Source organism: Geospiza fortis, unplaced genomic scaffold (genome assembly GCF_000277835.1).
Source record: "Geospiza fortis unplaced genomic scaffold, GeoFor_1.0 scaffold31, whole genome shotgun sequence".
NCBI classification, from domain to species: Eukaryota; Metazoa; Chordata; class Aves; order Passeriformes; family Thraupidae; genus Geospiza; species Geospiza fortis.
In genome coordinates this window covers 840,464-863,799 of record NW_005054483.1, presented here as the reverse complement: position 1 = coordinate 863,799, position 23,336 = coordinate 840,464, and the positions used below count along the sequence as shown (strand labels likewise).

The window sequence follows — 23,336 nt, the reverse complement described above, 5'->3', positions numbered from 1 at the left end:
TCTCTGTCAGGATGGGTATGGGGTCACCAGTGCTCTAATCCAGACAATGTCCTCCCTGTCAGGACTTGTGCCAGGGAAAACCAGCAGCTTGGCAGAGAATTGTTTGATGCATGAAGAAAAGAAACAACTCTGCCAGTACAGATTCACTCCTGGGACTACCTAATATCAAAGTATTGTCTCCATTCAAGTCTGATCTTTGCTCCCCACCCTGTGCACTGTTCCCTTTACCGTGAGAAAGAACAGCACGGAAAGCGCTGGACCACTCTGTTCTCATCTTGCCCTGCGAGCCAGCAATTCTTCAGGGACAGGGAGGGGGAAGGGTGGCATGCCTTTACTGCTCAAAGATAGGGCTTCATTACATCACCCTCCCCTCCTGACCACTCCCATACATGAAGCCTTGCTGCCACTCAGCTCTGTGTGACCGGTCCTGTTTTTGGAGTCTCCGCTCCTGGGAACTCTTGAGGAATAAGGGGCAAGAGAACCAGGCAGAAGAGCCTTCCTTTGGTGTCACTGGCTGAAGGTGAACTGCAGAGCCTTTAAAGTAGTGAGTAAGCAGCCGATTTTATCTTGGCATCTCCATATTGGTTGGATTGGGGTGTGAAATAGAGGAGTTGTTTCTTTCCCTTTATTGCGTACCTTTCCAGCTCGTTAATCCTATTTCATTAAAGGCTGCCTTTGTTTCACAAGCCTGCAGGCTCAGGTTTGAAGAGCAAGTGTTTGTCTCTTGCAAGGATGGACAGGACCTGATCTGCTGCGTTGCTTTTGGCTTGGCTCAGTTAGCAAAGGCAGCAGGGTCTCTGTCCAAGCTCCCTGAGCAGCTGCTGAGCCACCCTACAGGGGAGCTGCTGTGGCTGGGCAGGGTCAGCAGCACATGGACTGCTGGCTTCAAGGACTGGGGCTTCTGACAGGCTGAGATAAGAGCAAGGACCTGGAAGTCTGGTGAGCTGGGATCTCAATCCCATCACTGGGGAAGACACTTCACCTCTGCATGGCCCATCCAACCCTTTGAAGGTACTATCCACCACCCAAGCTGATGCTGGTCTCTGCTCCTTTTTGGGTTATAAAGGTCTATGGAAAGGTTGGTGCAGGGTCATTTGCCTCCGTGTCAGGTTTTGCAGGTGGCATAAGTGACAAGGATTGCTGATAAGAGAAGTGCTGTTTTGGCAAGCTGATGCAGGAAAGGCTCCCAAAATGACCAGAGAGGTCAGAGCTACACAAACATGGGAAGGCAGATTTCATGGGGTCCCTAAAGATGAGAAATTCTTTCTTCACTCAATGTCCCTCTGGCAGGTGGTGCTCATCAGGAATCAAGGTCTAAGAAGTGGCTGAAATCCATAGATCTTGGATCCCTCTTCTTTCCATATCATTCTGTGCTTCCTGACAAATGCAAGCCCTGTTGGTGTGGGAGGTCAAGCACTGGCAGGTTTCTTACCTGGTACCTGGGGGAAAGGCCAGGAGGCAGGTGCAGAACCAGAAGAGCTGCAGGGACAGAGGGATGATGCTGAGGGTGTGATGCAGAAGCAGGGTGGAAGGGCAATGCTGTGGGAGAGAGCAGAGCTCCTGGTGCAGAGCAGGCAGAGCACTCCGTGGAGCCCAGGTCAGGGCATCATTTCTGTGTGTGGAAACTGGCCCATGAAGGAAGAAGGAATACTCTGATATAAATCAAGCAGTTCACATTTAATTCTTTGTGAGAAAAAAAAAATCTGTTGCAAAGAACTATCAAGGGCAACTGTATTTGTATGAAAATGAGCAGATTCTGCCCAGGCAAATGAATGTTTAGACTCATGAAGGACCAGAACAGCACCTGGGACGCTCTCTGCTCATTACCAGACCAAAAGAATGGCTCTCTCCTATGTGTGTTTAGAAAACAAAGACCTGCTCCTGCTCTTGGCTGGATCCCTCTAACATGTCAAGGTGGGCTCCCCAGGACCAGAGGGCTTTTTCTCTCAAGCTCCCAGTCCTGGGCTGCATTTCCAGATCCAGGTGTCCACAGCAAACAGGAGGGAGATCAGGAGAGGCAAAGCCATTCAAACCAGCTCTATGGTCATTAAGGTATTCACCTACCTGTAGAGTCTTGATTTAGCAAAAACAAGGTGTGGCTTTGCAGGTGAATTTAAGCAGGTAGCTACAAGGTTTTTTCTGTTGGAAACAGCTCTTTTCCAACTTCAGCTGAAGTCTCTGAAACCTCTTCAGTGAATTCAGTCTTGAGTTCATTTATTATAACTGGAATCCAGGGGTTTTGGTGCCCTCACCCATCCATCCAGATGCTCTACAGTCTATAAAACACACAGTTATCTGCCATGGCAGGTATAACATTACATAAACCTTACATAAAAATTACACAAACCTTTCTGCAGAGCACCAAGAAAGTCTAAACTCCATCTGTGATCTGAGAGTTTCAATGTGCATGTGCAGGACACGTCCAAGTGCAGCAGTCAGGCGAGACTGGGGACAACCTCTAGCCTAGAGAGAGAGGGCATAGTTCACTTTTTGCCCTTCAGTTTCTCCTTTTCCTGTTCTTTCACCTTTTTTTGTCCTCTTATCTCAATTTATTTTGTCCCCCTTCATCCCCACTTTCTCTGTTTTTCCCTTCACCAGTTTAGGTTTTCTTCTTTCCCTGTCTCCACCAGCCCTGTCACTTTTTATTTGGGGATGCTGAGGTTGAGGGGAAGCTGTGTGGGACTGTGCTGCTGAGCTCATTGCTGGCTGCTGGGGGAAAGGCAGCTCTGTCAGCTGCAAGAACACATTTCTGCAGCTCTGTCAGCTGCAAGAACACATTTCTGCAGTCCCTTTGGTGGCCTGGCAGAAAGGCTTTGCAAAGATTAAAGGCCTTTATAAAGCTGCTAGATAAATGGTACAGATTGATGTAGGTTTTGGAAACTGCAGAGGTTGACATAAAATTAATGAGTAAGATTGAGTTGAGACAGCAGAAAGATTGAGGAAAAATGAGAAAAGAAGGCAGAACTTTGGGCAGAGGACAGCCACCCTTTTGTGGAAGGGAGAAGCAGAAGGGCTTCTTCTGCAACAGCAACCTCCAAGCACTGAGGAGCCCCAGTGGTTCACACAGCTCTGTCCCAGCAGTGCTGCTGCAGCTGCCTCTGGGTTAGAAGGATATAACCAGAACTGGTTAACCAGTGGGGCTGCCAAGAAAAGGTTAATAAACCTCCCTGTTTACCAGTTATCTTCCCCTGCTTACCTTTGTCCCAGGGAAAAGTGTGCACCTGTGGGTGATAATGGGGAAACAGGTCACTAAAATGAAAGCGTGGGGTTTAGTGGGTGGCTCCATTTCAGCAGGTGAGTTCCAGTGAAAGGAACTCTCACTGGAGGGGAAGGAGGTGCTTGGGCTGTGGACAAACACCTGCTTGTTTATTTTCAGCTCTGTAAGGCAACTTTTGTGTCCCTGCTCTTAGTCAACTCAACCTTTTGCACACTAGGCATGTTTTCCATTCTTAAAGTACCTTTTCTCTAAGTCTCCCCTGGTGACTTTTCCAGGGCTTTTTCAGCTGTGATCTCTTTTTTGAATCAGTGTTTCCTGGGTCATGTTTAGCCTAAATTAGAATTGTCTGCTGCCCATACAGCTGGCAGTCAGCTTCCACATGGAAGAGTAGAGTAAGAGGTCAAAAAGGGAACTGTTATTTAGTAGGAAGAAGCCTCATGTGCTTATTAACAGCTCTGTGTTAGGGGCACTCAAGGTGCTATTTTTGATGCTCATGTTCAGGCAGTATTGGATTGCAACACTGCCCTGTTAGAAGGGAAAGATTTCCTCATGGGAAAAATAGCTAACCTGCACCAAGAGGTACAAAATCTTGTAACAGCATCTATCCCAATATTGCATTGGGATGTTAAACCATTGGGAAATGGAGGCTTTGGGTTGCTTGCTCTGCCATAAAAAGTAGGAGTCTAAACTGTTGACCTGGTCTGTGCTTTGTGAGTCATTGCTGGGGTTGCTTCATGAAATTCCTACAGAAAAAATCAACAAGGGTGGGGGGAAAGAAACAAAAAGAAAAATTCCCCAGAAGTGCCTCGGGTTGCCTGATGCTTTTCAGAGTCTGCAAGCTCTGTGACAAGAGCTATGAAGGCATTGCTTCATGTGTTGAAAGATGCACTCCTGTGTTGCTCAAGTTTCAATGTAACAGCACATGCTAAGTTTTGGGAAATTAAAGGTGACCATGCCACGAAGGTGATCACTTGGAAGGAGGTGGCAAGTTCCGCTGGAGATTTTTTTTCCTTTTTTTTGTAATGGGTTGAGAAAAGCAAGTCAGCAATGCACCTGCATTAAACATGGCTTTACTGCTTGAGGTGTGGCTTTGCAGCTTGAAACATGAAAGGCTGAGTTATAACAGGGCTCTCTATTAAATTAGTGCCTAGACAGAGACACTTGATAGCTGCCAAATATTGTGTACAGCTGAAATAAGGTGGCTGTGCACAGCACAGCTCACCTTTGGAACTGCAGGCACTAACTTCAGGTTTCACAACTTTCTCTGACCCCATCTTCAACTCCACTTGTGCATAAGTGAAAGAGTAACTTGCTGAGGAGCATCCAACTTGTTCCAGCTCTGTGCTGGTAAGAACATGGCACTGCATTGTCCTTGGAGAAGGACAGAATTTGCTTCATTTTGTTGGGTCACTGATATAAGCCCTGCCTTTCCACTATGGGGGTGAAATATTACAGTGGGATAAATATGATTTAGAACTGGGCTTTCTTACAGCCTTTCCTTGTCCCCTTGCACCCTCTGAGACAAATGTGAGACTCTTGTCTGACCTAGACCCACTTCAGGGATGTAGCAACTTTAGAACTATGGAAATATTAAGAATAACACCTGGTACCTGATGCCTACAGGGTCAATAAATAAAGAAAAGGGTTCTGCTCAGTAGACTGCATCTTAAATTCCCCTGTTAATATTAAAGATGTGACAGGCTAAAAGTGCAGGTTGATTTGTTTGGGGCAGAGACCAGACACCTTTCCACGCTGTCTGCTTTTTCGGAGGATAGCTGGGTGCTCCTGTCACAATCTTTTCTGTGGAGCATCATGAGTTTCACATCAATAAATCAGACACAGTGAGAGGGATGTGTGTGAACAGCTGAATGTGGCCTGGACTCTGAAAGTGTAGCTTAGACTGGCTGGTAGGAACAGCAGATACATCAAATCCTTCTGAGCCTGCAGAGTACTTTCTGTGCCAGTATCTACTTTCCAGAAAGCTCCCATTTTTTGCTCAAGACCCCTTGGATAATAGCAATATAACTGAAGGGGCCTGTTCTCTTCATACAATGTCTTGAAAGGAGTATTTGAAAGTCACCTTTGAAAAATGGGCACAGGCTATATTCCTTCCAAATATCTCAGAGCTGAAATGCTCCTATTTTTTAGTACTGATTTTTCCACATGTAAATGTTAAACAGAACTCCATTTTGTGGCTATTATAGAAAAGATGATGTATTTTTAGGCAGGGAAAATATCACCCTAAAGCTTTTAATCTTGGAACTTGGCCAAACTTTGTTAATGAGTCGGTGTAGCAGAGCTCCTGTCCTTGTGCAGCAAGGGGAGATGTGGGGTATCAAAGGTTGGAGTGGGGCAGGGGGACTGGGCTGGTCTGGAGTTGAGGCATTCACCTCTTTCCTGACCCCTGCGAGTCCAGAGACAGCATCTCTGTGCTGAATGCCATCCAGGCAGACTTTGCTTCATCCTGGGTTTGCAGAGAGCCTTCTGGCCAGAAGACATGTGGGCTTGGATCCTCAGTGTGCCCGAGTTCCAGGCAAGCTGTGACTTGCTTGTGTTACATTCTGGTTGGGCATTCAGCATTTCTGGATGGGCACTGAGCTTGTGCTCAAGGGAGGATCTGGGGTGTCTGGCAAGCCATGGACAAACACAGTGGCCTAAGTTTTAGCAGCTGAGCCCATAAATCCAAGGACAGCTTGTGCAGCTCCTTCCCTCAGTCTGGGTTTTGTGCTGCAGTTCAGGAGCTCCAACCTTGGAGCTGCAACCTTGGAGCTGCAGCCTTGGAGCTGCAACCTTGGAGCTCCAACCTTGGAGCTGCAACCTTGGAGCTGCAGCCTTGGAGCTGCAGCTGTGCCTCCAGACTTGGCACAAGCAGACATGGAGGATTGTTGCTTAAACCCTCAGTGAGATTTAGTGATGCAGGGCAGGTTTCTTCATCCCTGCCTTCCTGCTCTGCCATCTTGCCTGCCAGAGGGTGCTGCAGTGGCAGCAGGCCGAGCAGAACAGGCATTGCCCCTTCTCCTTGCAGCTGGAGCACGGATGTGATGCCAGCTGGAGGTGGCTGTGCTGGCTGAGGGGCAGCTCTGGGAGCTGAGCAGGGGCCCTGCCACCCTTGCACACGGGTTACTGCCACCAAGTGTGGTCACAGCTCAATCTGGCAGTGCCTGGGTTTGAGCTGAAGGGACAGACACCAAATCCAGTCTGTGTGAACACAGGGGTGTAGGCAGGAGTGGTGTGAGGGTGCCTGGCCATGGGGAGACACCATGTGTTTAGAATCACAGAACCATTTAGGTTGGAAAAGGCCTTTAAGATCATTGAGCCCAACCATTAACCCAGCACTGCCAAATCACCACCAATCCATGTCCCCAAGTGTCATATCTAAAGTTTTTTAAATCCTTCCAGAGGTGGTTACCCCACAACTTTCTGGGGCAGCCAGACCACCATTTCAGTGAAGAATTTTTTTCCCAACATCCAATCTAAACCTTCCCTGGTGCAACTTCAGTCCATTGTATTTGCTCACTTGCTTAATCAGAGCTTCAGAGCTAGCAAAGAGGTGAGGAAAAAATATTTGTACCACACAGTCACCAAATCCAGGAGCACAGAACGATTCTGCTGTTGATAAACAATCTTCCTGGATCCTAAAATATGCATTTTGAGAGGTGTGGGTTCTTGACTCTTCACCTAGTCAATGATTACTTCTGCATTCCTCTGGTACTGTGAATTCGAACATAATGAGTTTCAGTGGGTTCATCTCTGTGAGCAGGGCAGTACAAATACCAAATACAAGTTTTGGAGAGCTTTTTAAGGAAGATAAGTGGTTACTGCTACTCCTACAAGGATGTTTTGCCCCTAGAAAAGGGTTCACTTCCTTTAAAAGGACATTCAGAGGAGGTGAGTACACACAGGTCTGTGCAAAAGGACAGGATCAACTTGCAAATACTCTTGAGAGGTAAGGGGGAAACAGGAATGACCTTCATTGAGCCATTCCCCTCAGCCTGAAATTGCTGTGTGGGTTTTATTATGCAACAGAATGTGTAAAAATGGGACTTTTTTAGGAAGCAGATGAAAGCTTGCCAAAAGAGAATGAAGGGACCAGACTAACCAGTCTGAATGAGTTCAGGTCTAGTAAACAACTTCCAGTTTAATGGCAAAAGAGCACCTGAAAACATCTTTTGCAACACTTGGGAGAACTGAGCTATTTTGATGAAGCGTTTTGACTTTAAATTGGGAGTGGCCATAACAATAATGTTTTTAATGGGTTTATAAAAACTCATTCTGTACTACTTTAATAACTTGTGCTTTTGAGATGGAGTTTGCCAGTTGTGGGTTTCTGGGAGGTCCTCAACTAGGAAACACTGTGAAAACCATGGGAAATGGGGAATTCTGTCTTTATTCCACCTTTCTGTCTTTTATTTTTCACTTCATAGTTTATGCTGAAGTGTCTTAAAATAAAAAATGTTGGATTTGATGCTAAAATTTCTGCAGGGAGAGATGAGGGATTTTTGAGGAAAAAGTTGCTTCAAGAGGAAATTATTGTCTCTCTCTCAGTCAACTCAGAGCTTGATCTACATTGGGCAGAATAATCCATGCCATGGGGCTTCAGCAAAGCCTGTGCCTGTGGAGGAGTCACAAACTGTGACCACAAGAGCTCTCTTTGAGTCACAGGAGCTCTCCTGAGCAGCACCTGGGCCCAGCTCAGCAGCCCCTTCACTCACAGACTCAGTGCCCAGCTCTTTCCAATGCTGATTATCTCAGCAATCAGCAGGGACCACTGATCCCCACTGAGGCCTTTTTCCTGCAAGCTGATGTGTGTCACAAAGTCTGCAATGCTGGCGTTAACCAAGAGGGGCTGCTGGCCCCTGGGCAGGAACCAGCCCGGAGGCACTGTCCGTGAGGAAGGCTTTAACTGGGCTGCATGGAGTTGCTGTGTTTCTCCAGGGGCTGCTTTGTCCTCCTGCTTCAGGTGGGAGCAGTGCCTGGGTCTGAGCTTGGGAGCCTCTTTGGGCTTCTTCACGGCTTGGCTGAACCTCTGCTGTAGTTCCCTTCCCACTGGTGGAGCTGCAGACTGTGTAAGAGCTCAATTAAAACATCTCCTGATGGAATGTCATCGTTTGTGATGTGTCACAAGAGCATGGCCCGTGTCCTGTGACAAGAGTCCAGGTGTCCAAGCTCCCCTTGCATTTCTTGTGCTGCCTGGGGAAAGGAGGGGAGGAGATCACAAAGATATCAGCCCAGTGGTGGCTGCTGGCTGTGAGTGGGAGCACAGGGAGCTCTCAGGATGGGTGCAGGGCTGTGAAGCTCTTGCAAGATGGGTTTAAAGCAGAAACCTGTTGGGATTGAGTTTGTGGTTAAAGTTTTAGGTGTCGTCAGTGGATGCTTCGTTTACTACTTCATTTGGGAACAAAGCAGTGCCTGATCATGCCTGGGATCCTTTGTCATCCCCTGGTATCCCACTGTTCTCTCCCCACTGTTCTCTCCCCACTGCTCTCTCCCCACATCTCCTTCTCCTCTTCCAATTCTCCTGGCACTTTCCCTGACCACGGCAGATTCCTCATCTCTACAGAACACCCCAGCCCTCTTGGCAGGGATGTCAGACCCTGCATCTCCTGCCTGACACTAACTAGCAACCCCCTGTTGCACTGGGGTACTTTGAATTCAAGCCCAGTGTCATGTTTAAATAAGGTTGTGCATGTTGTGGCACATCAGTGGGGCTGCTGGTACAAGCACAGCCCTGCTGCTTGCTGGTCCTCCCCCTCTCCTAATGCAAGGAAGGCAAGCAGGCTACTTTTTAAATTCCATGGCTAAGAGTGGCTGGTGGACCTTTAACACACGAGAAATAATTGTATTGCTTTTAATTGCTTTATAGCCCCTGTCTCCTGGAGACCTTTTGCTGCTGCCAAAGCACTCTGTGACTGAAGCCAGCTTCCAAACAGCTGGATTTGCCAGGGATGGGAGGTTAAAGCCAGCTCAGCAGACTGGGGAGCCTGCTCAGGGGGTGGCTGCAGCTGCTGCTCCACTGCCATTCATAAATCATAATGGGGACTCAACTCCAAGGTTCAAACAGAGCATTGCTCCAAATTCCTGCAGTGTGCCTGCCCAGGGCGCAGGGAGCATGGAAAGGTGGGTTAGCAGTGGGTGTCTGCAGGCTCCTGATCCTTCTCCTGATTTCTGTACATCAAACCAAGCACACATTTGGCTCTGCTGTGCCCTGGTTGGGAAGGCAGTGAGGGCTGTGCTTCCCTCTGGGGTCAGGCCTGGGATGGGCTGAGGAGCTCATGGGAGCTGAGCTGGCTGCAGAGGGGAGAGGATTATCCCCAGCTGGGTTTGCTCTCTGCTCATTGCTGGAGAAGAGAAATCTGCAGATCTGGAGCTCATCCATCTGCTGCTTCCTGGGCAGGATCAGTGTGCCAGATTGCACAGACACACCTCCCTTAAGAGCATTCCCTGGAGTTACGGAGGCCCAGGTGGCGCAGCAGGGTCAGTGGCTCTGCAGGGCAGCCCCTGTGTGTGTGTTGCTGCCCCGTGGGGCAGGTCTTATCCTCATGCCTGGCAGGCCAGGAGCTGTGCCTGGCTCACATGAAGCTGGCTGGAGGGCCCTTTGCAAGGTGTGTGCACTCAGTGGGCAGCAGGACACAGCATGGAGCTCTTCTGGGCCTATGGGATGCTCACAGGTGTGATCCCATCCCAGGGAGGAGGTGAGAGCAGAGGCAGCACCCGAAACTTCCCCTTCTCTCCTGCTGTCAGAGTCACTTCCCTGATGAGGCAGTAAAGCTGTGCAGGGGCCCAGCAGTGGGACAGGCAGAGTGAGAAGAGCTGCAGCCAGGAGCCCAGGGGTTAACTCAGCACCACGGGGCTTGAGTGAGCCCAGGCTTGAAGGACAGCCCAGCACAGAGCAGCCTTCAGACCAAACAAAGTACCTTCTGCTGAGCTGGGGCACAGATAAAAGATCCCATGGCATTTCTTGTGTAGCTTGGAGGAGACTGCCAGTGCTGAAGCTGAAATATCTCTGCCAACAAACAAAACTGTCTTTAAACTCTGAGGCTGTGTGTGAGCTATTGTTGGGGACATAATGGCTTCTCTGTTTCCCTGCACAGTCATTGCTCTGCAAATACACCACTGGTCTCTTTTAAAAGTGGTTGAGTGTAAATTAAGTTCTAGAACCTGGAAAGAGGTTTCATCCATTTCCTTTTACTACCCTCAGCTGACACTTGTTTACAGAGCAGCACATACAGAAGATTTACAGCTGCTTTACCTGGATGGAGATGGGCATCTTTATTGCTCAGGCTGAGACTCACAGACACAGGGCTTGGACAGCAAATGTGCCCAAATCCCCTGGTTTAAGGCAGGGGGTGAGGCTGGGGGGGGTGCTTGCTAATCACCCCCCTCTAAGAAAAGTTTTGGTTTGGCTGGCCTGGCCTGTTTCCTTTAGTTAGCTCAGAGCTGGCACACTCACTGCTGCCTGATCCTGAGTGTGGCTGCTGCAGGGCACTGAGGGCTGCTCTGCCTGCTGAGCTCACTCTGCCCTGGGCTGCTGGGCACCCACACTGGGGTTGGTGCATCTGTTCTTCACCACAGTTCCATGGACTGGCTTTTCTCTGAGGATGGCAGATGCTCTGGTAAGGTAAAGGACATCTTGGCTGTTGTGCTGAAGTTGTGGTAAAAACCCAGAGCTGCAGTACAAAGGGGGGAGGTGGTCTCTGAAGGCAATATGATTAATTAGGTCTATTTTGCTGGAATGGCCTTGTAATGGAAAAGAAAATGGGTCAAAGAGTAGCTGTTGAAGCTGTATTTGCTGAAGTGCCTGTCCCAGCAGGGTGGCAGTGACTGTCCATCCCCTCAGTAGCTCTGCACTCATCCCTGTGTGTACCCAGGGAGCTCCTTGGTGCTCTGTGCTCACTCTCAGATGAGCAGCTGAGTGCAGGACGGGCACACGTGGGGACCTGAGCCCTGGCCATGGCCCTCTGGGGGTGCTGGGCTCGTTGGGAAGGTGCTCTGGCCAAGGGCCCAGGCAGGAATGGGTGCTGTGCTCACACTGTAGCTTCATCCAAGGTTGATTCCTAATGACCTAGATGTGTTTTGCACTTGGTCCTGGCAACCTTCCAGACAGAGACTCCTCCACAGACATGGCATTTAAAAGCAGATTATGTGAAGTTGTATTTTTTAAATTTTAATTTTTTTTTTGTCCTGAAGATGATGTCAGCCATGACTAACAGCAATTGTGTTCTGCTCCTTGGATTTCCCTTCTCACCTCTGCATCAGGAGGTTTCTGTGCAGTTTCCTGCCTGCTCTTACCCGGGTGATGGTTTGAGGATAGGAAAGGGGGTGGCAGCAGGCCTGACCATCCTGTCTCTTTCCACAGGAAGATGAAGACACGCTGTGTGGTGGTGGCAGTGGTGGCTGTGGCCCTGCTGGGGCTGGTGCTGTTCCTGGGGCTGTTCTTTGGGCTGCGCTCAGGGGACACCCACACCTACAGGAGGGCGGCCGTGGCCACCGACGCGGGGCCCTGCTCCATCATTGGCAGGTACCCACTGGGGGGGTGCTCACTGGGGTCCCAGCACGAGGGGGGAGATGAGAATCTTGGCTCTGTGTCTCAGAAGGCTGATTGATTACTTTATGATATCTATTATATTAAAAGAAAATGATATATTAAAACTATACTAAAGAATAGAAGAAAGGATTTCATCAGAAGGCTTGGAAAAGGAAAAATGGAATGATAATAAAATCTTGTGACTGAGCAGAGTCCCAACACAGCTGGACCTGTAATTGGTCAACAAGTAGAAACAACTCACATGGACCAATCAAAGATGCACCTGTTGCATTCCACAGCAGCAGATAATCATTGTTTTTCTTTTCCTCTGAGGCTTCTCAGCTTCTTGGGAGAAAAAATCCCAATGAAAGGATTTTTCATAAAAGATGTCTGTGACAACCCACTCACCGTGCCCTGCCTCTCATTGGCTCTGACAGCTCTGCCATGAGACACAACTGCTGCTTCCCCAGTGTTCAGGTGCAATCCCTGCAGTTGCCCAGCATGGATAATCAATCCCTTTCTCCCTGGAGAAAGAGGAGATCCTAATAAACCCCAGGCTTTTACCATGCTTGACCAGCTTTACTGCAGCTGCTCACAGACTACACAGCAGGCAAAGATTCCTTGGATCCATTAACAATGAGAATGGGAGTTTTCTTTCTAGCTCCTTTTAAAAAAACATTTCTTGAGATATCCTTCAGTTCTAGTCCCAAGTGCTGCAGATTTAAGGCTCCTCAGAAAACTGTAATTTCTTATGACAGTGTAATGAATGTGTGTGGAATGTCTGTCCCCACGTGTACTCTGTCACATCTTGCTGTTTTCAGGCTGCTTTGGATGTGTCTCTAACGAGGGCACACTGAGCACTAAGGGTCTGTTCTCTCTGGTGAGAGAAGCTCAACGCTTCCTGAGGAACACATAGGCTGGGTGTGCCTCAGAGAATCTGTCCTGCAGTGCTGACAGGGAGCTGGGGCACTGTCACATGTCACCTTCCCTTCTGCTGCACAGGGACATCCTCAAGCAAGGAGGGTCAGCGGTGGATGCCGCGATCGCAGCCCTGCTGTGCGTGGGACTCATGAATGCTCACAGCATGGGCATTGGAGGGGGCCTCTTCTTCACCATCTACAGCAGCACAGGTAAGGGACAGGCCCACACACACCTGGAACAGCTGGACAACTTTATCTAAGTGATTTATCCTGCCTGAGAGAAGGTGAATGATGCTCACAGCCTCTGGGGGAATGTCCTCAAAATAATTGCCAAGGACCTGGCTCACGTTGGTCAGAGTCCTCCAGCAGAGACCGTGGCTGTGTGCTGAGTCCAGAGCTAAACATCATCTTCCTTGCTCTGTCATTAAAGGAAAAGTGGAAATCATTAATGCAAGAGAAGTGGCTCCAAAAAAAGCAGCAGTGGACATGTTTGGGAACAACACACAGCTCTCTCTGAAAGGTATGGCAAAGGTTTCACTGCTTGGGGGGGACCACAGAGCTCCAGCATCAGCACATCTGCATTGAGAACATTTCTTATGGTTGGTTCTTGCCTACCTACAGGATTTCTCACCTAGAAATATCCTCTTGCACAATTTGCAAACTCTGGCCTGACCAAGAAGCTAAAAACAATGCCCTTTAAACTAGTCAGGGACCCCGTCACTTTCTGCTTTTCACTTCATGAAAAAGCAGGTGGATGCAAAGGACTGAGTATGACCTGTTCCACATGTGCCATCGTTGCTTTCCACCTCTTTGAATAAATCTTTGTGTGGATCATCTTTGGTTTAGTCAATTCAGGTTTCCTCCCTAAATTACTTGTTGTGGTGGCTTCAACCACAAGCCCCATTAGGCTTGGGGTCTCCAGTGAAGTTTTCTATCAGGAAAGTATTTTCTAATAAGAAATAGAAAGAAATACTAACTAGTTCTCTTCATGGTCACCCTTCTAAGCAAGAGGGAGCAGCACCTTGGAGGGGGTTTGAGCAGTGTGTTGAACTTCCAGGAGATGCAAGAGAAAACGGGATGGAAGCAAACTGCAACATCACTGTGGGATGTGGAATCAATCTGTTCCAGTTGTAGCTACAATGCTGCAACAAGGTTTTTGGTTCAAGTACATCACAGTCTGTGTGCTCTCCCATGACAGCTTCTGTGTTCTGGGCAGCTTTGCTCTGGTACAGAGCCTACAGAGGGAAATGACCCAAAACTGGAGTTACCAGCAAGAGGACAGAGGGGTTTCAGCAGCTCAGAATACATAGGCACAAATGTCAGACCAAATTATTCTGTCAATTCTGTTAATTCTCACAAGCTGAGCAGGTCACACAAGCCCTGCCTAAAACCAGGGCTGGCAGAGATGCCTGCCCTACCTCCTGCTCCATCAACCACTTTCTTTTCTTGCTGTGGGAGACTAAACACATTCCTTTTCTGCTCCAGGAGGAATGTCAATTGCTGTTCCAGGAGAAATCCGTGGCTATGAGCTGGCTCACAAACGGCATGGCAAACTGGCATGGAAAGATCTGTTTCTGCCCAGCATCAAGCTGGCAAGAGAAGGATTCCCTGTTGGGAAAGGCCTTGCTGCAGCCATCAAATCAAAAGAGGAGGCAATTGAAAGCAATCCCTTGCTGTGGTAGGTAGAGCAGTTGCTGTTCTATGCAGAGAAATTTGGGGTGGCTGCATCCAGTCTGCAAAGTCCCTGTGTTTGTGCAGTGCAGTGTCCATGAGGAGGGTGCATCCCCTCAGTAACCACACTCACTGTGCCTGCTGGTGTCACTGCAGATACCTAAAGGTGCTAAATCATGGGGAATGTTCAGTTCTGACCTTTAAAGGGGGAGAAATTCTACTCCTGAAGCCCATTTGTCTGAGCAAGGTGGAATTAGAGTACGTGCTGGGATCAGCCTGCCCAATGGCAATGGACTTTCTGAATCCCTGCTTCTGCTCATGCTGTGAGTGCACCAAGGTGATCCTGCCTGCATTTGGAGTAATTGCAGTCTCCTTGAACATCTCATCTGCTGCCAGGCAGTGGGAATTTGGATCATCTCTTACTCTACAATCAGCCTTCCTGGTCAGTGCCTCTGACCATCCACCTCTGGCAAAGACTTTGAGCATGGAGGGTTTTAAATCCTCCTCACTTCTTACAGTCAAACCCACAGTGTTTATGTCCAGCCCTGCTGGAGATCATGCTTGATTCTCTCTTTTCTTTAAAATCTCTGCCAGCTGCAGGTTTGTTTCCTATCCAATTGGTCATGTACACCCTGGCCTGTCTCCTGTTCTTCCATCAGACTGGTCCACAGCAGCACAATCATGATCCATCATGAGGGAGCTAGAGAGGAAACAATCTACCTTAAAGTGATCTATTAAACAGGGGCTGAAACACTTCTGGATTTACTGGAAGCTTTGAACCTCGTAGTTTTATAGGCTGTGCTCTGAACTGCACTGCTGAGTTCAAGGACTGTGGCCCCTCCTGTGCATCTTGAGGCACTTGTTGGCCCCTGGGGTGGGCAGGGAGGGTGGTGCTGAGGTGAAAATCCCTGCTGCAGGCTCCATGGAGCACACTGAGCATGTGGAATTACAGGTCAGAAAGCACTGCTCAATTTTGTGCCCCAGTGCCAAGATCTGAGGAGCCCATGGCTCAGGCAGTTTCCTTCTCTCCAAGAAGCACCTGGCATGAACACTCATGCTGGTTCAGCTCCCACAGACACACATAGTTCTGAACTTGTCCCTCATATCTGATCTTCTCCCTCTCCTTTCTCTGCTAGTGAAGTGTTCTGCAAAGGAGGGAAAATCCTGCAAGAGGGTGAAACCATCAAGATGCCCAAACTAGCCAACACCTACGCCACCATAGCCAATGAAGGAGCAGATGCCTTTTACACAGGAAGCCTGGCAAAGCAGATCATTGCTGACATCCACAATGCAGGTGAGAACCAGGACACCCTTCCCAAGCAGCAGGAGTGACCACACTGCTCAGAGCCCCGGGAGGAGCCAGGGACCTGCAGAAGCCTTGGGAGAGGTCAGCCCTGAAATGCTGCCTCTGAGATCTGTGGCAACAGGACGCCCAAAAGAAGCACTTTAACAGATGTGTTTGAAAGTCAGAAATGGAGAGTGTTTGCTGTGCATTTCTGTACCACAGAGCCTCCCAAGTCTGTGCAGCTCAGGCTGTTCACAGAGTTTGAGCCTAAAACGTCACATGCGTGGTGGTCCTGTGAACTCTGAGCTGTTTGATCCCTCGGTACCACTAGATGGTGGCAGTATCCCATCCTCACCAGCCAGCACTGGCTAGCCTGGTGAACTTCCTGCGAGTAATTCACTGCCTTTATTTGTGGTGGATAATTACTAACTCTCTCCCCCTTCAGATAAGAAAGGTAACGGAACACTCAAATTATTCTACCTGTGGGGTGCCACAAAGCATCTGCACCCAAAACTGCATCTTCCTCCTGTAAACAGAATTCTTAAGGGCATTTTGTAGCCTGACACTGCTGGTGTGCTGTGTAAAAAAAGATGGATCACCAGAGTTGTAGCTGCTGTAAATCAGCCCAACTTTGTGCTTAGACTATCTGAGCCTGAGATGGATCTATCAAGGAGTAAATCTCCTGGGCACACATCTTTGCTTTCCTCACCTTGTTACTTTTTGGATTTGTCCATGCTGTGATTCATAGTGGTGGAATATGACCTCCCCTTCCCACCAGTGATCACATAAACCCACATCTCTAGTTTCCTTCTCTTTCCAGGGGGAATTGTCACGTTGGAAGACCTGCGGGACTACAATGCCACAGTGATCGAGGACCCCATACAGATCAAACTCGGGGAGTTCACCCTCTACACACCCAGTGCCCCCCTGAGTGGCCCAGTTCTGGCCCTCATTTTGAACATATTGAAAGGTGAGAGTGCCACAGAGCAGTGCCCCACGGGCAGCATGAACTGGGAGAGCTCCAAAGGCATCACCTTGTTTGGGGGAGCAAGGCCTCCCTGATAGGCCTCCAGCAGGTGAGAGGTCTGAGAGCCCAGGAGAGATCAGAGGTGCAGAAACATTCCTCCTCTGCTGTAAACTCAGGGATGTTGCCTTCCTACCTGAAATACAGGTGCAAGAGGAAAAATATTTTCCTGATGGAGGAGCTTCCCTGATACTTGCGTGGGTGGAACCTAACATGTGCTTGGGGCTTCTTTGGAAAACACCTCTGCAAGTAGAAATTCTGCTGGTGACTCCCACAGTGCTCAAAACCATCAGAGCTCCTGAGCTCTCCATGTGGAGATGAGGACAGTCCAGTGACTGCATCTCTGTAGAGACTGGGTTTAGAGGTTATACATTTGACACAGGTGCATTAGCAATCCATGGACCCTGTGCTTTGTGTTCACAGCTGTTTGTGCTCTCTTGCCAGGATATAATTTCTCTGCTGCCAGCATCAAAACCGTGGAGGAGAAAGGTCTGACCTACCACCGCATCGTGGAGGCCTTTCGCTTCGCCTACGCCAAGAGGACTCTGCTGGGAGACCCAAAATTTGTCAACATTACAGAGGTACCTGGCAAAAGTCTTTTCTTTCTGCAACACCAAACTTGACTGGAGCGTGGCTGAAAGTTTTTGGGTGACTCCACTTTGTCAGGCATGCTCTGTGCCAGTGGCTGTGACAGGCACTGAAACAGCTCTGAGTCAGAAAGTGATGTCCTGTGTGGCTCATGGCTGAGCTGTGGGGACTATAAATGGAGGAAATCCTTCCTGCTGGAAGGAAAAGCAAACTTCTCAATTTACCAGGAGAGCTGGAGTACATTTAGGTCTAACCCTGCCTGGTTTTATAGTGTTTGAAGCCTTATTCACTATACTCCCAGCATCCTTGTGGCTCTCTAACCAGAGTCTTGCCTGTAGTAAAATGGAGCAGCAGATGGGAAAGGATGAGACTGCTTGTCCAAACTTTGCACTTTGGGTTTTACTTCTGGGCCTGCAACAAGCAGCAGACTCTGAGCCAGCCCAGTTTGATGAACACAAATTTTCAACTCACAGAGCTCTGGTCAGACCTTGCTCTGTCCTTGTCCCATCCCATTCCTCTTGTCCCTGAAGCAAGTGTAGCCCTGCTTGCCTCACAGCAGTGTGGAGGCAGCTCTCCATAGCACTGCAATAATGGATGCTGATCAACTTCTGCACAAAGGGGTGACTTTAACAGCTGCTCCTGCGACAGCTTAAAATGATCTTTTGCTGCAGTGTCCATCTTCCAAGAAGGAAGATTGTCGCCATGATATTTTATGAAAAATCCTTTTGCCAGGATTTTTTCTCCTGAGAAGCTGAGAAGCCTCAGAAACGAAATGTAAACAATGATTATCTGCTGCTGTGGAATGCAACAGGTGCATCTGTGATTGGCCCATGTTGGTTGTTTCTAATTAAAGGCCAATCACAGCTGGCTCGGACTCTCTGAGAGTCACGAGCTTTTGTTATCATTCCTTTCCTTTCCTTGCTAACCTTCTGATGGAATCCTTTTCTTCTATTCTTTTAGTATAGGTTTAATATATCATTTTCTTTTAATATAATATATATCATAAAAGAATAAATCAGCCTTCTGAAACATGGAGTCAAGATTCTCTTCTCTTCCCTTGTCCTGGGACCCCTGGGAACACCACCACAGGAAAACCTTTGGGGGGAAACTGTAGCCTCACTGCTGAGATTTTAAGTATTGGATATCAGCCTGATGAGTACGTGTCTCAATGTGCTGAGTGACTGCCCTGGCTTTCTCTGACAGGCAATCAGGAACATGACGTCCGAGTTGTTTGCGGATAATCTGCGGAGGAAGATCACAGACAGCACCTCGCACCCCGTGGAGTACTACGAGCCCGTGTACTACACTGGAGACAATGCCGGTACATCCCACGTCTCCATTGTGGCTGACGATGGCAGTGCTGTGTCCGCCACCAGCACCATCAACCAATAGTAGGAGCTCAGACATTCCTTCCCTGTAGGCCTTTGCCATGTTCCTAGTGCTGGTTCTGGGTGTCAAACACCTCTGAGCTGTCACCTCTGGGGCGGGGCAGGGGTCAGTAGGGCTGGGGATGGGCGCTTCTGCTGAGCCTGCAGGGCAGGGCTCAACACTGAGGCCTCTCTCAGTGCTTATGTCCTGTCTCTTGTTGAACTCCACCACGACATTGGCTGCATCTGGATCTTCTCATAAGCAGAGCTATTGCTGCTGGTTCTGATTTCCCAGGCTTTTGGAAGGAATTTCAGCTAATACAGCTGGCCTGGGAGCGCAGTGTTTGGCTGTGAGTGCTGTCAGAAAGAGCTGTGTTCACACATATGGCCTGGAGCCAGGGTGTGAAGCTTATTTTTATCCATAGAAAATGTCTCCAGCTTGACACATCTGAGCAAACCCCCAGTCATTCCCAAATGTGCCAGCCTTGGAGCTGTGCTGCCCCTGAATGGAGTGCAGTGCTGCCCACCTGGAAGGGGCAGTAGTCGTACAGGGGTGCTGTGCCGGTTTTCCCCATGGGATCCTCTCAGGGGAGCTGTGGAGGGGCTCTGGGCTGCCTTTCCTCTGTGTGTAGCTGTGTACTCACAGGATTAACTGCTTCCTTGCCCCTAGGGGTGACAGAAAGTCCTTTACAATGGGAGGGAGTGGAGCCTTACTCCAATCAAATCCCAGGTTTCACACTGCAGTAAATTCAGCTGAAGCTCTGCTTAGATTTGCTGTGGGCTTGACCTGACTTTGACAATTTCTTTTCTCCAGCTTTGGCTCTGATGTACGATCCAACGTGAGTGGAATCATATTTAATGATGAAATGGATGACTTCAGCTCACCTTACATAATCAATGGATTTGGGATCCCTCCTTCTCCAGCAAATTTCATAGCTCCAGGTAGCTGTAAACTGCATTTCTGACCCGATCTTTTGGCTGCATTGTGCATGGTCACACTGCAACATCTGTGCCATGGGACACAGGCCTGGGACCTGCAGGGGACAGGGGTGGGAGAGAGTCAAGAAGGAGATGAGGGCAGGGGATGGTGGGATCCCCAAGGACTGAGCAGGACACGAGCTGAGTCAGGAACGTGGATGCTGAGGCTCTGGGCTTAGATGTGAGTAAGAGCTGGAAGTTTGTGAGCTGCAGGTAGAAAGCTGAGCCTCTGTGTTGCCTCTGTGTCCCCAACAGGTAAACAGCCAATGTCCTCTATGTGCCCCTCCATTTTGGTGGATAAAATGAAACAGGTGAGGATGGTGGTCGGTGCTTCTGGAGGAACAAAAATTACTACAGCAACAGCGCTGGTACGTGAGGGTGTGGGCAAATGGGGCAAAATGGGAGAGGCAGCGTGTGGGGGGACTCCCGTCTGCACCTGTGACAGGATCATGGCTCTGGCTCCCTGCTGGGGGCCAGGGGCTTGAAAAGGAGGTTCCTGCCTGGCATTCTGAGGGTCAGACCTCCAACACCAACTCCTGCCAGGCCTACAAAAGGTCTGCTATTAAATTGCCTCCCTTTGTGACTCCAGTGCCTCCTTTAGTGACGTTTTCTCTGGCAAGTTTTTCTTACCGCTTGCACAAGATTTGCTTTGAGTTCTGTTCTCTGCATCTCCATGAGCCTATTTACCCAGTTTCGAGTTGTTCCCATCCAACATCCCGAGCTTTGGATCAAAGTCCCACAGAGAAGCTAAATAAGAACTCAGCACAGGCACAGTGTCAGGCATGACAGGCAGGGCCTCTGTGAGCTGCTGTGGCAGCAGCACCGGGCTGGATCTGGCTTTTTGGCTGAGGTAGAGGAGAAGTCTGTAAAAACCACAACAAACAATTCCCTAAGCCCTGGACTCTGAGAGTGTTCTGACTCCCCAGCAGCTCCAGCGTGCAGTTCCGTGCTGCAGAGATGAGCCAGGCCCAGTGGAACTGGCTGTACAATAGCAGGAAGCTGTAGGTGTGTTGGTTCCAGCAGCATAAATCCAGCCTCCATGGCTTAGGGATCTGATCCTTTTGCTGTGTTAATTTTAGTCACTCATGGTTTCTTTGTGTGGGAATCCCCCTGAGCATATACAAGCTGCAATGTACCTGTGTTTTGCTTAGCCAAGAGAAGAACCACTGAAAGCCACATAACCCAGAAATGGTGCCTTTTGTGTGCCCTGTGAGCATGCTTGAGGCACCTCTGCCTGCGTGCCTCCCAGGGTCAGACTCCTCTGAACACAGTCATTAACATTAGGGCTTTTTGCTTCTCACAGACAATCATGAATTCCATCTGGTTTGGTTATGATGTGAAGAAAGCAGTGGAGGAGCCCAGAATTCACGATCAGCTGTTTCCCAACATCACGGAGCTTGAGCAGCAAATAGAGGAGGTTGGTCTCACCAGAGCCATACATGAACTTGTATGAGCTGGGCCCCTGGTGCTGGGAGGGCAAGCACTGTGGAAAACCATCAGGTTTGGCCAAATGTTCCTAGGTGAGCAGCAGTAAAGCTGGTACAGGTCTAGTGCTGGTCACAGTAAGCTGTGCAAAGTGCACCCTCAGTGTCAGTCACAGAGATATGAAGCCAGTGCATTGAAGAGTGACTTGTGTCTGAAACTGAGCATCTGCTTGCAGTGATGCTTGGCACAAAGGAATTGCCAAGCAGCAAATCACATCAGGGCCCAGACCAGCCAGCAGTCTAAATCCAGTCAGTCTCAGGGAGCTCTTGTCCTGTTGTGCAGCCTCATGATGAGTCTGGAAGGCCTGGCCCAGAGCTAGCAAGGGGAGATCCCCAGAGGGACCTGAGAAAATATATTCACAGTAGAGATGTCAGCACAGCACTGTCAGCTGGAGAGCTGATGGCAAGGTCTGCCTTGCCCTCCAGACCACTCACCTGAGCTGGCATCCTCATTCACCCTGAGCACCTGCACATCCCCAGAGGCCTGAGGCAGGCACAGGCTTTGTACATCTGTCATGCCTCTGCCTCTTTGTACCTATCTCATATCTCTGTGCCTCTGTATTTGGGAAAACAGCCCTACATAATGCAGTTTGATCAAACTCTGCAGAAGTTCCTCTGTTAAGAAGCTTCTTATGAAGGTAAGAGCAGAGGTATCTGCCAGCCCTGGGGAGGGTGCCCTGCTCTCTACAAGTTCTGTATTTTTCACCGCTGCCAGACAGGATCCATCAGTCCTGGCTGTTAGTGTGTGAATATCTGTAACCAAGAATAGTATTGGTAACCCACACTGAGCACCACACATATCAAATTCTCAATTCCACTTCTTCAAAAGTAGGGCAGCCCAGAAGGCAAAGGGAAGAGGAGGAACAACACATAGCCCTGTGCAACACAGGCCCTGAATGCCAGGCTGGTTATGGGGGATGCAGGGTGCAGGGCTGCAGCAGGTGCAGTTTGCTCACACAGCTGTGCACTGCAGAGCTGCAGCAGGTGCTATCTGCCAGCCCTGGGGAGGGTGCCCTGCTCTCTACAAGTTCTGTATTTTTCACCGCTGCCAGACAGGATCCCTCAGTCCTGGCTGTTAGTGTGTGAATATCTGTAACCAAGAATAGTATTGGTAACCCACACTGAGCACCACACATATCAAATTCTCAATTCCACTTCTTCAAAAGTAGGGCAGCCCAGAAGGCAAAGGGAAGAGGAGGAACAACACATAGCCCTGTGCAACACAGGCCCTGAATGCCAGGCTGGTTATGGGGGATGCAGGGTGCAGGGCTGCAGCAGGTGCAGTTTGCTCACACAGCTGGTGCATTGCAGGCTGCAGCAGGTGCATTTTCCCCGTGTGCTGACCCAGCTGTGCATTGCAGGCTGCAGCAGGTGCAGCAGGTGCATTGCAGGCTTCAGCAGGTGCATTTCCCCCGTGTGCTGACCCAGCTGTGCATTGCAGGCTGCAGCAGGTGCATTTTCCCCATGTGCTGACCCAGCTGTGCACAGCAGGGCATTGAGAGGAGGCACGGAACGGCGCGGGTGAGCGGCGGCGCGGTGGTCCAGGCCATCCTCCGGACCGAGCGCGGCTGGGCCGCCGCCTCCGACTCGCGCAAAGGGGGATTCCCTGCGGGCTACTGACCTGCCTCGGCTCTAGTGACACCAAGGTGTGTTTGGGGGGAAGATCCTTTAGATCTGCAACTCAGGGACTTCTCACAGGAAAGAGAACGCATTTACCTGTGATTCTGTTGATGGAACTGGGACAGTTCTCTACAGCCATGACCGAAGTGCCTCATGCCACAGCCGTCTGCTAAGACAGGCGCGTCCACCAGGACGTGCAGTGCTTACTTGAAGAGTCTGTTCTGCCTTGAAGAGTTTGTTCCCTGCCTCCTCTCCATCCCACGAAGACAGATTGGGTGCCCAGTTGCTCACTCAAGCTGCAGGAAGCGTTTCCCCTGCACGGTGTCAGCTACCAGGAATGTCCCTGTCACTGCTAGAGAAGGTATTTGTTTCCTGTTGAGTAGGTGGGAGTTACAGGACTCTGGGGCTGGGTTTTCTAAGTTACAAACGAATAGGTCTGTGCCATAGCAGGAAACCCAGCTCTAGACTGGGATAAGCCAAACTCACCGCTCTGTTAACAAAAGATGTTTCTGCATTTCACCCAGTTGATTTTTGGAGATGAGGGGGGAAATGGGAAAATGGCTTCAAACTTTTTTATATTTCTGTTGAGAAGGTCTAAAGGGAAGATGCTACCTGTATTACTCTGAGCACAACTAAAATAAATAAATACGGAGTCACA

The 23,336-nt window shown here is 49.3% G+C and overlaps 1 protein-coding gene across 1 annotated transcript; it reads left to right on the top strand.

The window, feature by feature from the left end:
- The first annotated feature begins 434 nt into the window (after positions 1–434).
- Positions 435–23,336, top strand: GGT1 (gamma-glutamyltransferase 1). The gene is made up of 14 exons (XM_005428428.2): positions 435–544; positions 11,574–11,735; positions 12,744–12,871; positions 13,092–13,181; positions 14,147–14,339; positions 15,469–15,626; positions 16,438–16,587; positions 17,086–17,222; positions 18,433–18,620; positions 19,411–19,538; positions 19,830–19,942; positions 20,878–20,995; positions 21,201–21,208; positions 22,550–23,336. Exons 2-14 carry the CDS (start codon positions 11,578–11,580, stop codon positions 22,676–22,678), a joined length of 1,698 nt encoding a protein of 565 aa, XP_005428485.1. The 5' UTR covers positions 435–544; positions 11,574–11,577; the 3' UTR covers positions 22,679–23,336.